Source organism: Lutzomyia longipalpis, chromosome 4 (assembly GCF_024334085.1).
Source record: "Lutzomyia longipalpis isolate SR_M1_2022 chromosome 4, ASM2433408v1".
Lineage (NCBI taxonomy): Eukaryota > Metazoa > Arthropoda > Insecta > Diptera > Psychodidae > Lutzomyia > Lutzomyia longipalpis.
Window position 1 is genome coordinate 273167 of NC_074710.1, and position 17019 is coordinate 290185.

At 36.9% G+C, this 17019-nt stretch overlaps 3 protein-coding genes and 1 long non-coding RNA gene across 7 annotated transcripts; 2 read left to right on the forward strand and 2 right to left on the reverse strand.

Moving 5' to 3' along the window:
- Positions 1–314: 314 nt before the first annotated feature.
- On the forward strand, positions 315–1892 carry LOC129794617 (zinc finger protein 62 homolog). The gene is made up of 3 exons (XM_055835409.1): positions 315–637; positions 702–1484; positions 1578–1892. Exons 1-3 carry the CDS (start codon positions 413–415, stop codon positions 1710–1712), a joined length of 1143 nt encoding a protein of 380 aa, XP_055691384.1. The 5' UTR covers positions 315–412; the 3' UTR covers positions 1713–1892.
- Positions 1855–3878, reverse strand: LOC129794616 (zinc finger protein 208-like). Of its 2 annotated transcripts, none has more exons than XM_055835407.1 (5): positions 3630–3878; positions 2935–3558; positions 2675–2875; positions 2254–2604; positions 1855–2190 (listed from the first exon to the last, which is right to left on the reverse strand). In XM_055835407.1, exons 1-5 carry the CDS (start codon positions 3852–3854, stop codon positions 2044–2046), a joined length of 1548 nt encoding a protein of 515 aa, XP_055691382.1. In that variant the 5' UTR covers positions 3855–3878; the 3' UTR covers positions 1855–2043. The 2 variants fall into 2 exon arrangements, with proteins under 2 accessions (XP_055691382.1, XP_055691383.1); XM_055835408.1 differs by having other exon boundaries at positions 2675–2872; positions 3630–3840.
- Positions 3879–4445: 567 nt separating this feature from the next.
- On the reverse strand, positions 4446–9590 carry LOC129794618 (uncharacterized). 2 transcript variants are annotated; one of them, XR_008751066.1, is made up of 7 exons: positions 9064–9590; positions 8873–8939; positions 8090–8722; positions 7903–8028; positions 6184–6246; positions 6021–6081; positions 4446–4534 (listed from the first exon to the last, which is right to left on the reverse strand). It is a non-coding gene; the product is annotated as an uncharacterized LOC129794618 (long non-coding RNA). The 2 variants fall into 2 exon arrangements; XR_008751065.1 differs by having other exon boundaries at positions 8873–9590.
- Positions 9591–9772: 182 nt separating this feature from the next.
- On the forward strand, positions 9773–16831 carry LOC129794619 (spermine oxidase-like). 2 transcript variants are annotated; one of them, XM_055835411.1, is made up of 6 exons: positions 9773–9887; positions 11459–13429; positions 13498–14259; positions 14347–14580; positions 15056–16064; positions 16138–16831. In XM_055835411.1, exons 2-6 carry the CDS (start codon positions 13029–13031, stop codon positions 16594–16596), a joined length of 2865 nt encoding a protein of 954 aa, XP_055691386.1. In that variant the 5' UTR covers positions 9773–9887; positions 11459–13028; the 3' UTR covers positions 16597–16831. The 2 variants fall into 2 exon arrangements, with proteins under 2 accessions (XP_055691386.1, XP_055691385.1); XM_055835410.1 differs by lacking the exon at positions 9773–9887 and adding an exon at positions 10102–11141.
- Positions 16832–17019: the final 188 nt, after the last annotated feature.

The following is a 17019-nucleotide window of genomic DNA, read 5'->3' on the forward strand; positions in this document are numbered from 1 at the left end:
AACGCTGCACTTTTTGAAAGCATAAAAAATGAGAACAATTGCTTGTTGATCTCTTTCTTGAAGAAATACCAAAGAAACTCAAAATCTCCCTGGGAATACGCCCTAGGCCTCTAGGAACCGTAAAATTACGTTTTTTTAGTCTAAAAATTCAAATTCCATTTTTACCTATTTTCTAACCTCACTTTTTGCGCACTCGTTTTCCCGCGTAAAAATAGGCGGGTATATTATCACAAAATTGTGCATTTTTCTCGTGCACCGCAAGAACTATGGTGCCATTTCAATCGGTTCAACTGATATGTAAAACCGATTCATCAACATTCTACCGACTTAACCCCATTATTGTTGATTCAAATTTTGTAAACAAAAAAAAACATTTTAAATTTAAACTTTTTGGCAAAATATCCTTGGAAAAATGCGTGATAATATGGAATTGTTCACGTTAAAGGAAAGAATATTCCTTCTGAAGACATTTTACCAGAAAGACTGTGATGTAGATTGTGTAAAAGATTGCTACGTGTATGAGTATGGGGAGGATGATGATGTACCCACGGATTCCCTAATCTTTGAGATTGTGAACCTCTTTGAGGAAACTGGGAGTGTTAGAGATATTCCGCAGATTTTTATTAAACAAGAACAGGTTAAGAATATTCTTTTTAAAGTAATTTCTTACAATGTTCTAAGATCCTCTAATTTCTTCGCAGGGCATGCCACTTTCCTTCATTGGCTATGATGGCTTTGACACAATCGTTGAAGAAATTAAAACGGAAGAAGAAGCTGATGAAATTGATCCACAGCCTGAATTCCTGAATTATTCAGAGATTGAAGATAATAACTGCTTACCTGATGCACGCACGGAAAAGAAAAGAAAAAGAACGCCAAAGAAAATGTGGACAGAGGGAGCAATGAGGACTAAAAAGTCCAATCAAAAGCAAAGGAAGATCCCATCTGGAAAGGCCAGAGGAGAATTTGTCTGTGAAATCTGCAATAAGACGTGTATTTCGGAGCTTGGACTGAAACTCCATGTGTCCCGTCATATCCAGAAGCCCCCGAGAAGTTGCAAATACTGCGATGAGTTCTTCCCCACAATATACAAACTCAAATGCCACATAGCAGCAAGTCATCCGGATATTATGAAGACGGTGCAGGAAATGAAGGAGAACAAGGTGAAGCCGGTATTTTACTGCAGTATTTGCTCAAAGTCTTTCCCCAATTTGTCGCTCTTCAAGCGACACAGTAGAATGCATTCGAGTACACCGGATGTTGTTTGCGATATCTGTGGGCAAAAGTTAAAGCATAAAACCAGCCTAGCTGACCACATGACCATACATACGGGTGAGAGGCCGTTCAAATGTACCTTTCCCGAATGCACAAGAAGCTTCCGATGTAAGGTGTCCATTGATATCCATATGAGATCACATACAAATGAAAGACCCTACATTTGCCAAACTTGCGGGAAAGGATTCAAGGATAATAGCTCACGAAGGGTTAGTTGATAGACTTTCTTTTTGATTTGAATTCCTCATTTCAGAGAATTTTCAGGGAATATGCTCCAACTAATAATAATTTCTTCCTTTCAGGTGCATCAGCTGCAACATACCGGTGAGAATCCATTTAAATGCGATCTCTGTGGGAAGACAACGAAACAAAAGCAGAATCTTAAGAGCCACATGCGTCATTTTCACAAGATAAATATAGAAACAAGTAATTTATGAAGAGGTAAGGGAGTTTTTTTTTATATTCATTGGGAGCTGCAATTGGTTTATGATATCACCCGGCTCTGGGAGGGCCACAAAAAGTGTGCCCTCCAACGCACCAGAGCGCTCAACACGTTCTTTGATGTGAAACTACACTTGGTTTATGAATACATATTATATTTATTAATTGATTATAAAGTGATTTAATTATTCAGCGTAGTGTTCACGAAATAGATTTGTTCAGGATTCTTTTTATTCTCTGACGTTACTTTGGCAACAAATGCAAGGCCTACTTATTCAAATTATTTAAATTCTCGCGCGAAACGCGAACACTCACCTTTGCCCGCATTTATTCTTTTTTCCTTACGAAAGGAATTTCGATATTATGGTACTTTTTCATATGTTGCCTGTGAACCCGTCGAGTCCATGAGTCCTTGTTGCATTGCACACACTTAAAGGGAGCTTCCTCCTTGAGATGGATCTTCTTAACGTGAATCTACAAAGATATGGAGTCCAATTAGTTCAGTCTACTGCTCTAAAGAAAAGGCATTAGATTTACTTTTAATTGCTGCGAATCCTTGTAATCAACTTCACATTCATTGCATTTGTGTCTTTTTGAGTTGTGCCTGTTAATGTGGCGCTTTAGGAATTTCTCATTGGAGTAGGATTTATCGCATCCTGTTACTGAACACTTAAATGGCATTGTGGGTCTTTCGTGGATTTTCATGTGAGCCTGTAGGGATTGGAATTTAGACATTTTCTTCCCGCATACCTCACAAATGGGAAGATTTGTTTTCGAAAGCTCCCCTCGGTGGGCCATTAGATGCTTCTTCAGGCCACACTTCCAGATAAATCCTTTACCGCATATTTCACACTTAAGTGGTCGCTCTCCACGATGGGACATCATGTGCTTTAATGAATAAAATTAATTTTGCAAAGGATTAATTTTGATTTTTTCACAGTAAAAGATTTTTTTTTACCTTATCAAAATGTATTAGTAAGCATGATTTTCCACATTGATCGCAATCTTTTAGGCCCCTACTGATCTTCTCCTCATCCGTAAGGATTATTCCTTGATGCAACTTCATATGATTGTGAAGTGACTCCTTTCGCGTAAAAGTCTTTTCACAGCATTTGCACTTTAACACTTGAGGAGGTTCATGAACATCAAGGACATGCTTCTAGAAATTAATAAAAATTTAAATTTTAAATCTCAAAGAAGAGCCAAAGACAGGCCTACCCTCAAAATGTAGCTGTATCGAAAAGTCTTTTCGCACAGATCACATTTGAATTTCTTCCCGGCATTTTCTTTATGGCGCATTTTGTGCTTCTCATAGGAAGTTCGCCATTTAAAGGTTTTACAGCATCCTTCAGCTTCACAACGGTAGGATCGATCGGTTGTGTGAATTATTTTATGTTGTTCCATCCTTGAGATGTTGGCAAAGAATTTACCACAAAATTCACAAATTAATCTTCTTTCGCGATGTCTTTTCTTCTTCCCGTGCATCGCTATATGTCGTTCTAATTCACTCTTGAGATATTTTTGATTACAAATTGAGCAACTTCCCAAAATGTTTGCTACACCAAAGTTCTCATTGAAGATCTTCATTGGTTTGTCTTCCAAGGTAGTTTCAGGATTTTCAAAGTTTTGCAAAGGAGTTGATTCAATTTTCTCATCAATCTCTTCTTTGACAATATTTTTGCCACTTTCTTCCTGTTGGAGGATTTCTTTACAATCTTCCAAGGAGCCTTCTAAGACAGTTGCTTCATGTTCTTTAGCTTCCAAAAGATTTTTATTGTCTTTTGAATCTATTGCAACAAATTCTAGAAATTCCTTCTCTTCCTTGATACATACAATTTCAATCTAACAAAAAATAAAGAATAAAAAATTCTGTTAGTTCCCATTAAATAAAAAAAATACTAAAAGGATCTCACCTCCGGTGAATTATTCATCTCTGAATATTTTAAAACACTTCCTGTTTCCTCAAACAACCTCACAACTTCAGTCAAGATTTCAATGGAAAGAATGGAAAACTCCTGAGAACTTCCGTAAAAATCTTGGAAATTACTTTTAACGGAAATGTAATTACCTAGTTCTTGATAGAAATGCTTAATAAGAAAAATTCTTTGCTTTAGACTGAATAAATCTAAATTCTTCATTATCCCAATCTTCAGGAATTTTGCAAGCCCGCTACCGCATGTCATATGATATCGTTAATATTTGTCATACGACATGTTGGGTATGTTACTGGACAAATATCGGACATGTTTGATTTTTGTCTACCTGACAAAGTACAACTTTTTCAGAGACATTTACATTACTTCCGTCACAGAATCTCATATGATTTGTCATATGACTATCATATGACAACATTAGACAATTTTGCATGTGCGTCATATGACTTTCTTACAACATGTTTATAGGTTTGTTTTACTTCCGGTTACAACATTTTGTATGAGTGTCATACAATACGTATTATGAATGTCAATCAATATGTCATTAAACTGTTATATTAACTGTTGTACAATTGTCAATGGACATGTTGTATGATTGTAATTAGACACGACACGTAAATGTCAATTAACGTGTCTAATGATAGTCATACAACATGTTAATTGACAGACATATAACATGTTGTATGATGGTTTCATAACGTGTTGATTGACAATTTATACTACATGTTGTATGATAGTCATACAATATGTTAAATAAAAGATTTTCTTTTTTTTCACTTTTTTTTTATTTATCCACACGGCTCACTCCTCAGCGTACTCCACGTATTCTGCGTCCTCCTCCTCAGCTGGGGGGGGGGTACTGGGGGGCGCCGTTCTCGAGCAGCCTATAACAAAATAATAAAATTTTTATATAAAAAATTGAACATAATATGGGAACCTGGGGTAAAACGGTGAATTTTTGGGAGATAATTTTTCCTGAGTTCCGTGGAAATATTTGAGATTTCCCGTGACGACTATCTTATAGCAAATTTTCCGGGCTACAACTTTGTCTCAGACGATTTTTCTCTATCTCAACGGAAAAATGCTTTTTCAGGCCATTTTCCAAACCCTTCGACATTTTCCAGTTCCAAAAATCCTGGGGTAAAATGGTTAATTGCGTTTTTTGTTCGCTACTCTTAATTTAATGAATTTCTTTTAGTAATGCACTACAATATCTATTAAGAATGAGAGATTTGTGTAAAAATTAAAACTTTTTTTTAATTAAAAAAATACAAAAAATAAAAAAAACATTAAATTTCAGAAATGACCTTTTTTAGTTTATAAAAATTAGTAATAGTGAGTGATCAAACATCCTAAATTGTATATAATAGTTATACTGATTGAGAAAAAATATCTTTTCAAAAATTTAAAAAGTTATTTTTAAAAAAAAAACCCAAATTCACCAATATCTTCAAATTTTGATATGTTCTAGCTTGACTTAATATCTACCACCACTCCGAAAATAAAAAAAAATCTATGACACCGTTTAGAAGATATACCCATTTGAAAAATTCTTGTATTTTCAAAAGTTCTAAGAGCCATATCTCTTGAACGATCGGTCCGATTTTGCTCAATTTGGTATCAAATTAAAGGCTTTTTATTTCTCTACAACTTTCTAGAATATTAGAAGTTTCCAGAACCATTCCTTAAGGTCAAAAAATGCCAAAAACTGTTTTGGTAAAACAAAAATCCGCCATTTTGTGTCCTTGGGGGTGACCTTGAAAAGGTATCGAAATATATATTAAATCATAGCTTATTTTAATACCTTTCCAAAACAAGTCACGAAATTTCTGTAGGTCTTGTAGAACTTGAGATATGACCATTTTTATCTATCAAATTGCTTAATTTCACAAAAAAATCAACTTTACCTACTAATACTGCTCAAAAATCGCATTACAACGCATAAACAAACTTCTACACGTTGTGGGACACCAACTCTTATAACTGAACGCGTTATGATTTACTATCTATCAAATGCGTTAGAAAAATAATTTTTCTTCAAAATCCCGATTAAAGAAATAAATAAAATGTCAAAATCTTATGAGATTCTTCCCAGAATATTAAAAATCTTACAACTGTCAAATTTTAAGAAAAGAAGATTTATATCAGAATATACCTTATTCTTAGGAAAACTAATTACTTTTCCTGTTGGTACAATAAAGAATTATATTTTTTGCAAATTGATTTTGAAACGCTTAACGAATGCTATAGACCGAGTAAAAGATTTTATTTTCTTTTTTTAATGTACGACAGACTTTTCAGTTTTTTTTATAAATACTTTTAAAAAACAGTAATTTATGGATGTGTAATAGATCAAATTATGAATCTTACCTTGGCTTTTGGAAGGTTTTTTTTTGCAGTATACGCTGCTGACTCTGTCTAGGCAGACATCCTGAAATATGAAATAAAAAAAAAAGAATTAAATAAGGGAAAAAATATTTCAATTGCAAAACATTATGAAAATAACACAGAACTTAAGTTTATTAGACTTTACCTTACTTTCTCGTAAGTTTTCTTAATCTAGGTGGCTGGCTTTCCAGATATTTGCTCATTAAATCTAAAAAAAAAGAAAATGTAAAAAGAATTTATTCGTTCAAGTCATAATCATTAATGGAGATTTATTTTATTATCGTAAAATGAGTTTAAAGTAACTTAAGAAAAGTGAAATAAGAGGAATCACAAAGATAGTAAAAATACGTAGAATTGCAGCTAAAGAAATTTTAGGATAGAATTTTGCATAAGTTATTTTTTAAGCATCGAATTTCTAGACAAATATTAAGGAACAAACTCCCTGAAATTCACGATTTTTTTAATCAACAATTTTTTATAAAACAAGCTTAAGAGGAGGTATCCAATAGAAGCTGAATTAGATTTTCTAATTCCAAACAAATCAATTTCCTATACCCCTTCTTAACTCAATCATATCTATATAATAAAGAAAGGTCTGTTTGTTGGTAATCTTCGTGTCTGTACAGCTATACAAATCTACACCGTTTGACCGATCGTGATGAAATTTGGTACAGAGGCCCCTTATATCAGGCGCTTTCGAGTGGCCGTATTCATTTTCCCCCCAAAGCCCCCCTTCATGTAGCCCCCATATAACTCTCATGCATTTTTTGCGAATTTTTGAATTTGGCGCCCGAAATGTTGTATGAAAATGATTTCTTCTCTTTGCAAAATTTTTCCTTTTGTGTTCGATGAGTGCTCTCCATCTTCTATATAATAAAGAAAGGTCTGTTTGTTGGTAATCTTCGTGTCTGTACAGCTATACAAATCTACACCGTTTGACCGATCGTGATGAAATTTGGTACAGAGGCCCCTTATATCAGGCGCTTTCGAGTGGCCGTATTCATTTTCCCCCCAAAGCCCCCCTTCATGTAGCCCCCATATAACTCTCATGCATTTTTTGCGAATTTTTGAATTTGGCGCCCGAAATGTTGTATGAAAATGATTTCTTCTCTTTGCAAAATTTTTCCTTTTGTGTTCGATGAGTGCTCTCCATCTATATAATAAAGAAAGGTCTGTTTGTTGGTAATCTTCGTGTCTGTACAGCTATACAAATCTACACCGTTTGACCGATCGTGATGAAATTTGGTACAGAGGCCCCTTATATCAGGCGCTTTCGAGTGGCCGTATTCATTTTCCCCCCAAAGCCCCCCTTCATGTAGCCCCCATATAACTCTCATGCATTTTTTGCGAATTTTTGAATTTGGCGCCCGAAATGTTGTATGAAAATGATTTCTTCTCTTTGCAAAATTTTTCCTTTTGTGTTCGATGAGTGCTCTCCATCTATATAATAAAGAAAGGTCTGTTTGTTGGTAATCTTCGTGTCTGTACAGCTATACAAATCTACACCGTTTGACCGATCGTGATGAAATTTGGTACAGAGGCTCCTTATATCAGGCGCTTTCGAGTGGCCGTATCCATTTTCCCCCCAAAGCCCCCCTTCAGGTAGCCCCCATATAACTCTCATGCATTTTTCGCGAATTTTTGAATTTGGCGCCCGAAATGTTGTATGAAAATGATTTCTTCTCTTTGCAATTTTTTTGGGGTTGATGAGTAACCCCAATCTACTTATAAATTATCACAATTTTTTTCTCTCTAAAATTTGCGCGAAGCGCAAAACCCCCCGCGAAGCGGGGCGAGGAAAATTGGAGCGAAGCGACAATTTACCTCGTTCTTTACTAATTTTGATAAAATTAGATGTCTTTACCTTTTTTGTCATTCCGCGTTACTTTCAGTGTTTATCACCCGGCACGGCACATTAATTGCGGTTCCACATTAATTGCGACCACCCTGATGATTGTTGCCCTTTTTAATGACGATTTTTGCTTCCTCGCTGTAAAAAGCCAAAGAAAAAATTACTTTTTCTCTAAAAAAAATCTTTCATAGAAACTTACGTAAAATCCTCGAAGTTAGTCTGCTCTGGAAGCGTCTCTTGTTTGTCTTCCACTGACCTAATTGGCTGCTACTCCGGATCAAAATGACAATCAAGGAGATCCGTTAACTCCTTGTCATCCTCCTTGAGTTCCCGCAGCTCCACAATGACATCTTTAATATCACCGAGTTTCTCCTTCCGTCAGATGTTCTGCAACTTTGTCATGTCGAAGCCCTGCTCTGCCAGGACACGTCGAAAGGTGACACCTCTCACACGATGGTAGAGAGTCGCCTTGAAGTAGTTGACAAAAATTGTGCTCAGAGAATTCTGCCTGTCCAGAATTGTTTGCTGCATACCCAATTGCTAAAGGTTCTCCTCAATTGTCGTTACCAATAACAGTCGATTCTGGCTTCTTCTCTTCCTGCTTTTCAGGCATAGAAGGCGTTTCAATTGCCTCCAGAGCAGCTTCCTTCACCTTATTGGGTTCTCCACCTTCCTCAACTTGCTGCTCCTGTTGCCTCCGGCTTTTGCTCTTGACCTTTCTGCTTTTGTACACCATTCTCCTTAACAGCTGCTTCCGGTTGCTGCACCGCAGCAGCTCCAACATCTTCCTTTTTCACCTCAACAGAAGATTATGCACAACTGATGTCGTTGCCTTGGTGTCGGATTGAGATTCATATACGGCATTACGCATCACCCAAAAAGAGAAAAAATGAATTTTTCATTACAAAAAAAATTATTTGTTTAAAAAAAATTCAATAAAAAGCCTAAAAAGTCAGGGAAAAGTCTGCTTTGTAAAACTTACATGATATTTAGTATTTTCCGGAATACTTTGGTGTTGATTCAAGTCCGGCAAGAAGAGAAAACATAACCTGAAAAGAAGAGAAAAAATATTAGGATTTTCATGAAAATATTTTTGATTATCAGTTTATCCTCCACCACACAATCATTCTACTAATTATTATGCACAAGATAAAAGAGGAAAAACATACTTACATTGCCATTTTCCAACGAAAATTGTGAATTTTCTTCACAGCGTCAGCATTCCACCATTTTTGCACTTTTTTTTCCAAAAACACTAGCGCCGCGCAGAAATTTGGCGGAAACAATAATTTTGCAATTAATTTTTATTTTTCCAAATTTTCTTTCAGAAAACGAGAAAAACTATGTAAACGCATCAAAAAGTCTCATACAAAGGTCAAAAAAATAGAATTTCTTCTCTAAAACATAATTTTTTGCATAAAATTGATAAAATCCATAAAATATACGTAAGACATGTCATACAAAAGTCTTATGATACGTTATACGTAAGTCATATGAGATATCTCTAACCTCCGATTGCAAAAATTAGCAATTTTTTCGTAAGAAAATAGAAGAAAATGACTAAAAACATTTTCTAGGCTCATAAAAAGGCTTAGAAACATCAAATTACCCTCCAAATCAGTTTTTTCTTGCATAAAATTGATACACAAGACATGTCGTATAAATGTCTTATAACATGTACCCCAGAAAGTCGTATGTCATATTCTTCAAATCGGACACTGCGGTAGCGGGTTACACATCAGACAAGTCATATGAATGTCATACAACATGTCCACTACAAATCATATGTCATGTTTCACGGCATCAAACTCTGCGGTAGCGGGAGAATTTTTTTATTTGACAATAAATTGAACGAAAAAGCGGCAGTTCGACCTTTCGTTCAATTTTCTGTCAAAATCAGCTGTTTGACCTCAGATGACCTGTGTTGGTAGGAAGAAAACAAAACTTTGTTTAATTTATTTTCAGTTTGAATCATCATTGAAGAAGGCAGATAAACGGTATGTCTAAAAGAAAATTCATAAAGTTAAAAAAGAACTAGAACAAAAAATTGTCTTTGATCATTAAATTCCTTGAAGTCATGCATAAACTATATATTCCTTCTAATATTATTCTTTAGAATTACATTGTTTTGTTTACAAAAGACAAAAAACGTCAAATCAATTTAATAACGTCACAAATCTCACGTCACAACGCATCTATTTCTAGATTTCTAGATTTTCCTAAAAAGAAACTTTTAAACTTTTTCTAACAAATCTAACCTTAGAAAAATAAAATCACAAGAAAAATGTCTCAATATAAAGGTGCAAAGTGTAGTGTTACAAATTGTAGATCCATTCAAAATTCAGAGAAGGATTTATTTTTTCATATACTAAGCCGAAAGGCGACAAAGCACGTCAAAGAAGCTTGGAAGAAAGGAGTTGATGTGAGAATGTACGAAGGATGATCCTCTATCGCAGAACAATTTTAACCCATCTCATCTTGTAGGGGAACATAAAAAATAGAAGAATCGCGAGAGAAACTCCCCAATATCCACTGGGATCACATAGAAAAGTGCAGTGAAAGTACAGTCCGGGAAAACATAACCTCAATTTTGGAACAACATTTAAATGAATAGGAGGAACTTCATTGTGTTCTACCAGCGTTGCATCGGGACCTCTTGAGCTTCTTTATAACCTTCCCAACCTTTCCTGCCTACCCGGATGAAGATTTGAATGATTTTTGCTTTACAACTTTTGTCTTTCCGGACTTCTCGTTGTTGAGTTTTTTTTCTTTTGGAGTGTCGGAAGTTTTTGAAGTCCGGAAAGACAAAAGTTGTAAAGCAAAAATCATTCAAATCTTCATCCGGGTAGGCAGGAAAGGTTGGGAAGGTTATAAAGAAGCTCAAGAGGTCCCGATGCAACGCTGGTCGAACATAATAAAGGTCTTCCTATTCATTTCAATGGTGTTCCAAAATTGAGGTTATGTTTTCCCGGACTGTACTTTCACTGCACTTTTCTATGTGATCCCAGTGGATATTGGGGAGTTTCTCTCGCGATTCTTCTATTTTTTATGTTCCCCTACAAGATGAGATGGGTTAAAATTGTTCTGCGATAGAGGATCATCCTTCGTACATTCTCACATCAACTCCTTTGCTGGAGGCTCAGCTGAGTACCCAGTTGTATGTTCTAAGCATTTTGTTGAAGATGATTTTCTATATAGCTCTATTTATATGAAAAACTATCCTAATGCAAAGCAGAAATTAAAACGGAATGGTAAGGTTTTTTTTAAAGCAAGACTAACGCCTTATCTTGACTTTTAAAATAAATAAGAGCTTCAATTTTTTTGGCCATATTGAAACAAACCGCCATTTTTTTTTAAAGAAAACCGTAGTAGCCTTAGCGGACATTTTAAAATTCTTTCACGATATCCAAAGACGTCTTCCTTCCATAATATCTAATTTCTGTTTATTCTCAAATCTTTTGATCATGCATTTTGTTCTCTCTTCGCATATTTAAAATATCTGTAATCATTTTACTTTTAAACAATTCAATTTTTTAACCCATGAAAATTTTGGTTGTCCTAACTTCAGCCATTCCATCAATTAAGAGAATCCCAACATTATTGGGTAGAATTGAGAAAAAGAAACGGAAGAATATGAAGAAAGTTGGGGAGAATTTGCATAATGATTCTGAGAGTTCATCGTCAAACGAAGAAATGCCATCTGTTGAGAAAACGCCATCATTGACATTGGATGCAAGGCAAAGCCCATTAATTACTACAGCGTCAGCATCCACCAATCCTCTAGCTTTAGCATCTGCTGTTGAAGATTTAGATATTCTTGCAATGTCTACTGTGCCAAATCAAATGGATCTAGTGGAAATGCAAGAGGATGAACAGGAAGATAATGAAAATCTCAATCAATTGGACAATGTCGTTGTTATTCCCGAATTATCGTGTACAGATGTCCAGGAAAATCTTGGATATAACATTGATATAAAACCCTCAATGGTTTATGCAAAAACCGAAGAGAGATTTATTGAAAGGGAAAGCCAAAAGAAGCTCATTGGTGAGATTGATCGATTAAAAAATCAAACAACCCGATTGAAGGAAGACAAGCAGCGTCTACAGGAAAAAATTGCAGATCTCAAGTACAAAAATCAAGCTTTGACGAAGGTGAAGCAGGAAAAAGATAACATGGAGGAGGCACTTTTGCAGATTTTCTCACAGAATGAACTTGATTTGTTGCTAAAAAGAAAATCTCACGTTGTTTGGCGCCGAAAGGAAATTCAGGAAGCTTTTCTCATTCGCTATTTAAGCAAAACTTGCTACAGATACTTGAGGACTAAGAAGCGCTACCCTCTTCCATCAACGGCTGCAATAGATAAGTGGGTTAATCGGTATGGTGTTCGTCTTGGTGTTTTGGATGATCTTGAAGTGGATTCTGATTGATTTTATTCCTTAAATTTAGAGAATAAATAAAATAGTAGTAAGTTTTATTGGGTTATTTTTACTTAATTTCTCAAAGTGTAAAGATGGAATAGCCCGAATAGTTCTTTTCGGGAAATTGTAAGGTTTAGGCCTTTTAGTAAATCTCAGTAGGCGTATTTTGTAAAAAAAAGGAGAAAATCAATTTTAAGAGACGCCAAAGTGAATTTGATAAAACCATGTAAAATAGATTTTGTCGGGGAAAAAGGATGATTAAAATATCAACAGATTTTAAAGCTGAATGAAGAAAGGATTTACTACAAGAAAACAAAAGGAGTGAAGGGATATAAGGAGCGGATAGCGAATACAATAGAATCCTTCACCCGCACTCGCCATTGAATTTTATCATCCTCACCACCTGCACCGAAGATCAATTAGAAAATAATAAATACAATCTATTGAATAAATTGCGATCCCTAAGAGTGTCTCTAACTTTTTTGCAGCAACTGTACCTTAGAAACGCCATCTGATTTGGCATTGTCATTTTTTGCCATCCGGGAGTTTTATATTTAATGCGTGGAGGCACCTGAACTGAAATCATTCTAAGTCGCCCTTTATCACGGTATTATCGTCGACTCTTTTTTTTATCACCAAATCTAGTCAAGAGAGACTCTTATGTAAGCTGTGTGCAGCCGGAAAGAGTGTGTGATAGCGTGGAAAATTCCGGAAAGAAGATGAATTCGAGAATTTTGATCATTGGTGCAGGAGCATCGGGGGTTGCAGCTGCTAGTCGATTGCTACGGAATGGCTTTACGAATGTTGCCATCCTCGAGGCGGAGAATAGGATTGGTGGTCGGGTATGGACGGTACCCTTTGGGAAGAATGTTGTTGATTTGGGGGCTCAGTGGTGCCATGGCGAGAAGAACAACGTGGTGTATGAGATGGCATCACAGAAGGATCTTCTCAGTGTGACTGGGTATCAGTACAATAAAACCCCGCTGATACAGTCATGTGGACGAGAGATTGACGAAACCACTGCGGATCTTCTCATGTCTCTGGCCATCTCCATTGTGGAGCTGTACAAGGATGAGATAGCCAAGCATGATGGTTCTCTGGGTTCATTCATTGTGCCAAAGTAAGAACAACTTTTAGGAGTTTTCATTCTCTTTTTTAACAATTCTTGCTGTGTCCTTTTTGCTATAGGTTCAAGGAGTGCCTGAAGCAGGAGGAGTACAAGTCAATTGATCTCACTGTTGCTGACCAATTCTTGGATTTCTTTCACAAATACGAAAATTCCATTGAAGCCTCAGATACGTGGTACGATACCTCGGCAAGGGGTTACCTTGAGTATTGGGATTGCGAAGGGGAACGCCTCCTCAATTGGCGCGACAAGGGCTACAAGACAGTCCTGAGCCTCCTAACTGATGGTATCCCCATTGAATCTTTTGTGCAATTTGGGAAAATAGTCACAAACATTTCCTGGAGTCACGAACAAATTGACTCATCCGTTGCCATTAAGTGTCACGACGGGACAACCTACACTGCCGATCATGTGATACTCACCACATCCTTGGGTGTGCTAAAGGAGAACTACCCCACACTCTTCACACCACCACTGCCACCGGTTAAGCGGAATGCAATTGAAGGACTCAGCATTGGGACAGTTGATAAGATTTTCCTGGAGTTTGAAAAGCCCTTCTGGGACGAAGAATGGCTCGGTTTTGCTTTGCTGTGGCACAAAACTGACCTGGAAGAATTGCGGAAATCCGAACTGATGGATTGGCTTGAGGATGTCTTTGGCTTCTACACCGTTGATTACCAACCGAATGTTCTCTGTGGATGGATTTATGGTGTGAAGGCGAGAAAAATGGAAAGGGACACGGAGGAAAATGTTAGGCGCGGTGTAATGTTCCTCCTGAGGAAGTTCCTCAAGAAAGACATCCCAGAACCAGTTGCAATTCGCAGGTTAGTTGAATAGTTTGTTTTTTGTCTGATTTTTTTTTCAAAATGGCCGAGATTTTATTGCTAATTTTAATTGTTTTACCATTTCAGATCACAATGGTATAGTAATCCGAACTTTAGGGGTTCCTACACATTTCGCTCTATAACAACTGACCTCTTAAACACCTCTCCGGATGATTTGGCTAAGCCTCTGACCAATTCCTTGGGAACTCCTGTTGTTTGCTTTGCCGGCGAAGCAACGAGTACCCACTACTACTCAACAGTTCACGGTGCTATTGAATCCGGATGGCGAGAAGCTCAGCGATTAACAGATCTCCACAAGAAGTGAGTACAAAATAAATCTTTTTGGGTATTTTTCCTGCATGGATTTTTCAAATTTTCCCTATATATTTCTCTTATAGGCCAACGGCTCATCTATAGCTGTTTTTGAGTTGTTTTTATTTTGATAAAGTTTTTTGGTAAAAACGTTCCACTGTTAATTGGGAAAATCATAATAATTTTATGATTTAATTTTTGCATCAATATTTTATTGTTTTCATGAGAAAAACAAAGCTCAGGGAGTTATTTTCTCGAACATTTTATAATTATTTTGTTGAAAAATAAAGATTAATTAACATTTTTGTTAGCTTCAGTTCTTCTTTTAACTTCCTGGTTTTATTCGTTTTATATTTTGTTGATGCATAAAAATTTTAAAATAAAATAAAATATATGCAAATAAAATGATGAAATATTCTAAACTCCAAGTATTGGTCAGTTGTTCCAATGTAATGCAATCCGTCATCATATTGGATCATTGTAGGGCTGCTCCAGGAAATTGTAGAGAAGAAGATGATGTGATAGTTTTGGGCGCAGGATTGGCTGGGATTGGAGCTACGTTGACGCTACAAAAAGCTGGCTTCCGGACACGCCTCATTGAGGCACAAAGTCATCCAGGTGGGCGCATCAGAACTGTCCCCCTGACACACCTGGCTAATAATTCCTCTGAAGCAACAGCAACGGTTGAGGCTGGTGCCCAGTGGCTTCATGGGAAGAATAATCAACTTTTCACGGAAGCAATGGGAATTGATGCCCTCTCGCCGGAGCTGAGTGAGGAAGGACGTGGGATCTTTGCGAAGGAAGATGGAACAATCATTGAGGATTCCTTCGTGGAGTTGATTGACTTCAAAATTGGAGAGATTTTGGAGGAATGCGAAGGTTTCTTCTTTTGCCCGAACATCGAAGCATATCGTGATGTATCCGTTGAGGAGTATTTGAGGGAGAAATTCAACGAACGCATCATCCCATCAATTGACCCGGAGCGTGTGGGTGATGCACGATTACTCCTGGAATGGCACATTCGTTTCCAGATCATTGACAATGCCTGCTTGAGTCTCAGGGAGGTTTCAGCCAGAGATTGGGGGCAGTACTCATTCAATGGTGAGAGCTGTCAGACGCATATAAATTTCAGGAATGGCTTTGGGCAGGTAATCACTTCTCTAATGGAACGTATTCCTCGTGATCTTGTGGAATTTGGCTGTGAAGTTGTTAAAATTGACTACAGTCGTGGCATGGAGGATTCCCGGTACAAAGTTTTCATTGAAACAGCTGATGGGAGGGTTTTCCGGGCAAGACATTGCATTGTCACCTTCTCCCTGGGAGTCCTAAAAGCCTCCATGGGGACTCTCTTTGAACCTCAACTCCCTCAACCTCTGCAGCGTCTTATTGGTGCCTATGGCTATGGGACAATCAACAAGATCTACCTGCGCTACGATTGCCCTTGGTGGGATGACAATTGGGAAGGTGTTCAGTTTGTCTTTGACCAGAAGAATGTAAGGAAATCCTCAAAATACTATTTTCTTTATTAAGAAATTCATCTAAAAATGAATTTTAAATAAATTCCAGGACAATGAGGAAGGTAATTCCTGGATGAGAGATATGTCTGGCTTTGATGTTCTTCAACCCGGGCCAGCTAATACCCTCGTGGGGTGGATTGGCAGCCAGGGAGCCATTGAGATGGAGCAATTATCCGATGAAGCAATAGCAATTGAGTGCACAAAACTCCTGAGAAAATTCACGCAGAAAAATGTCCCACAACCGAGTGGCTTCTTTGCATCTCGCTGGACACAGGATACCTTCATTCGTGGTGCCTACAGCTTCACCAGTGTCCCCAAATGTCTTCTCCGGGAGGGCTGTAGCCTCACGGAGCCCCTTCCCTTTGTCAGGATGCCAAATGTTCCTGCTATCTTCATTGCCGGTGAAGCCTGCCACGAAAAGTACTTCTCAACAGCTCATGGGGCTTTTGCATCCGGCATTGAGCAGGCCAATAAAGTTGTGGACTTGTATTCGCAATTTAATGTTTAAGGATCTCTCTCTCAGATTTATCTTCTTTTTTTTTCAGAGCAAAAAAATGCAATGAAATGAGACTTTTTAGCCATCAGGGATAATTTTAATACATCCATCATGCAATAGAAATTTAGAAATTATAAGGAGATTTTTTTTTCACATTTAGCTGAAATTTTTAATAATAAAAAATGTGACCAAAATGTAAAAGATTTATGCATAAAGAAAATAAAGTAAAATCCGCTTTAATTTTTTCGAATTTGTGTTTTATTTGCTTTATTTTTGTAAAGTTTTTGAGAGCTCATAAAAGAATTTTTCTTATATTTTTTTTTCTTTTACAGTCATACCCCGCATAATCAAGTCGAGGTTATACTCTTCTTACGCATTAAAATGAATGGGTGAGAAGAGTATAACCTCGACTTGATTATGCGGGGTATGACTGTA

Bases quoted from the DNA above. Each gene is read 5' to 3' on its own strand.
- LOC129794616 (XM_055835407.1), bottom strand. From the start codon at position 3,854: ATGAAGAATTTAGATTTATTCAGTCTAAAGCAAAGAATTTTTCTTATT. The intron at 3,559-3,629 runs GTGAGATCCTTT...ATTTTTTGTTAG, and splicing joins AGATGAATAATTCACCGGAG to ATTGAAATTGTATGTATCAA. The intron at 2,191-2,253 runs GTAAATCTAATG...ATATCTTTGTAG, and splicing joins AGGATTCGCAGCAATTAAAA to ATTCACGTTAAGAAGATCCA.
- LOC129794617 (XM_055835409.1), top strand. From the start codon at position 413: ATGCGTGATAATATGGAATTGTTCACGTTAAAGGAAAGAATATTCCTT. The intron at 638-701 runs GTTAAGAATATT...ATTTCTTCGCAG, and splicing joins TTTTTATTAAACAAGAACAG to GGCATGCCACTTTCCTTCAT. The intron at 1,485-1,577 runs GTTAGTTGATAG...TCTTCCTTTCAG, and splicing joins AGGATAATAGCTCACGAAGG to GTGCATCAGCTGCAACATAC.
- LOC129794619 (XM_055835411.1), top strand. From the start codon at position 13,029: ATGAATTCGAGAATTTTGATCATTGGTGCAGGAGCATCGGGGGTTGCA. The intron at 13,430-13,497 runs GTAAGAACAACT...TTTTTGCTATAG, and splicing joins GGTTCATTCATTGTGCCAAA to GTTCAAGGAGTGCCTGAAGC. The intron at 14,260-14,346 runs GTTAGTTGAATA...TTACCATTTCAG, and splicing joins GAACCAGTTGCAATTCGCAG to ATCACAATGGTATAGTAATC.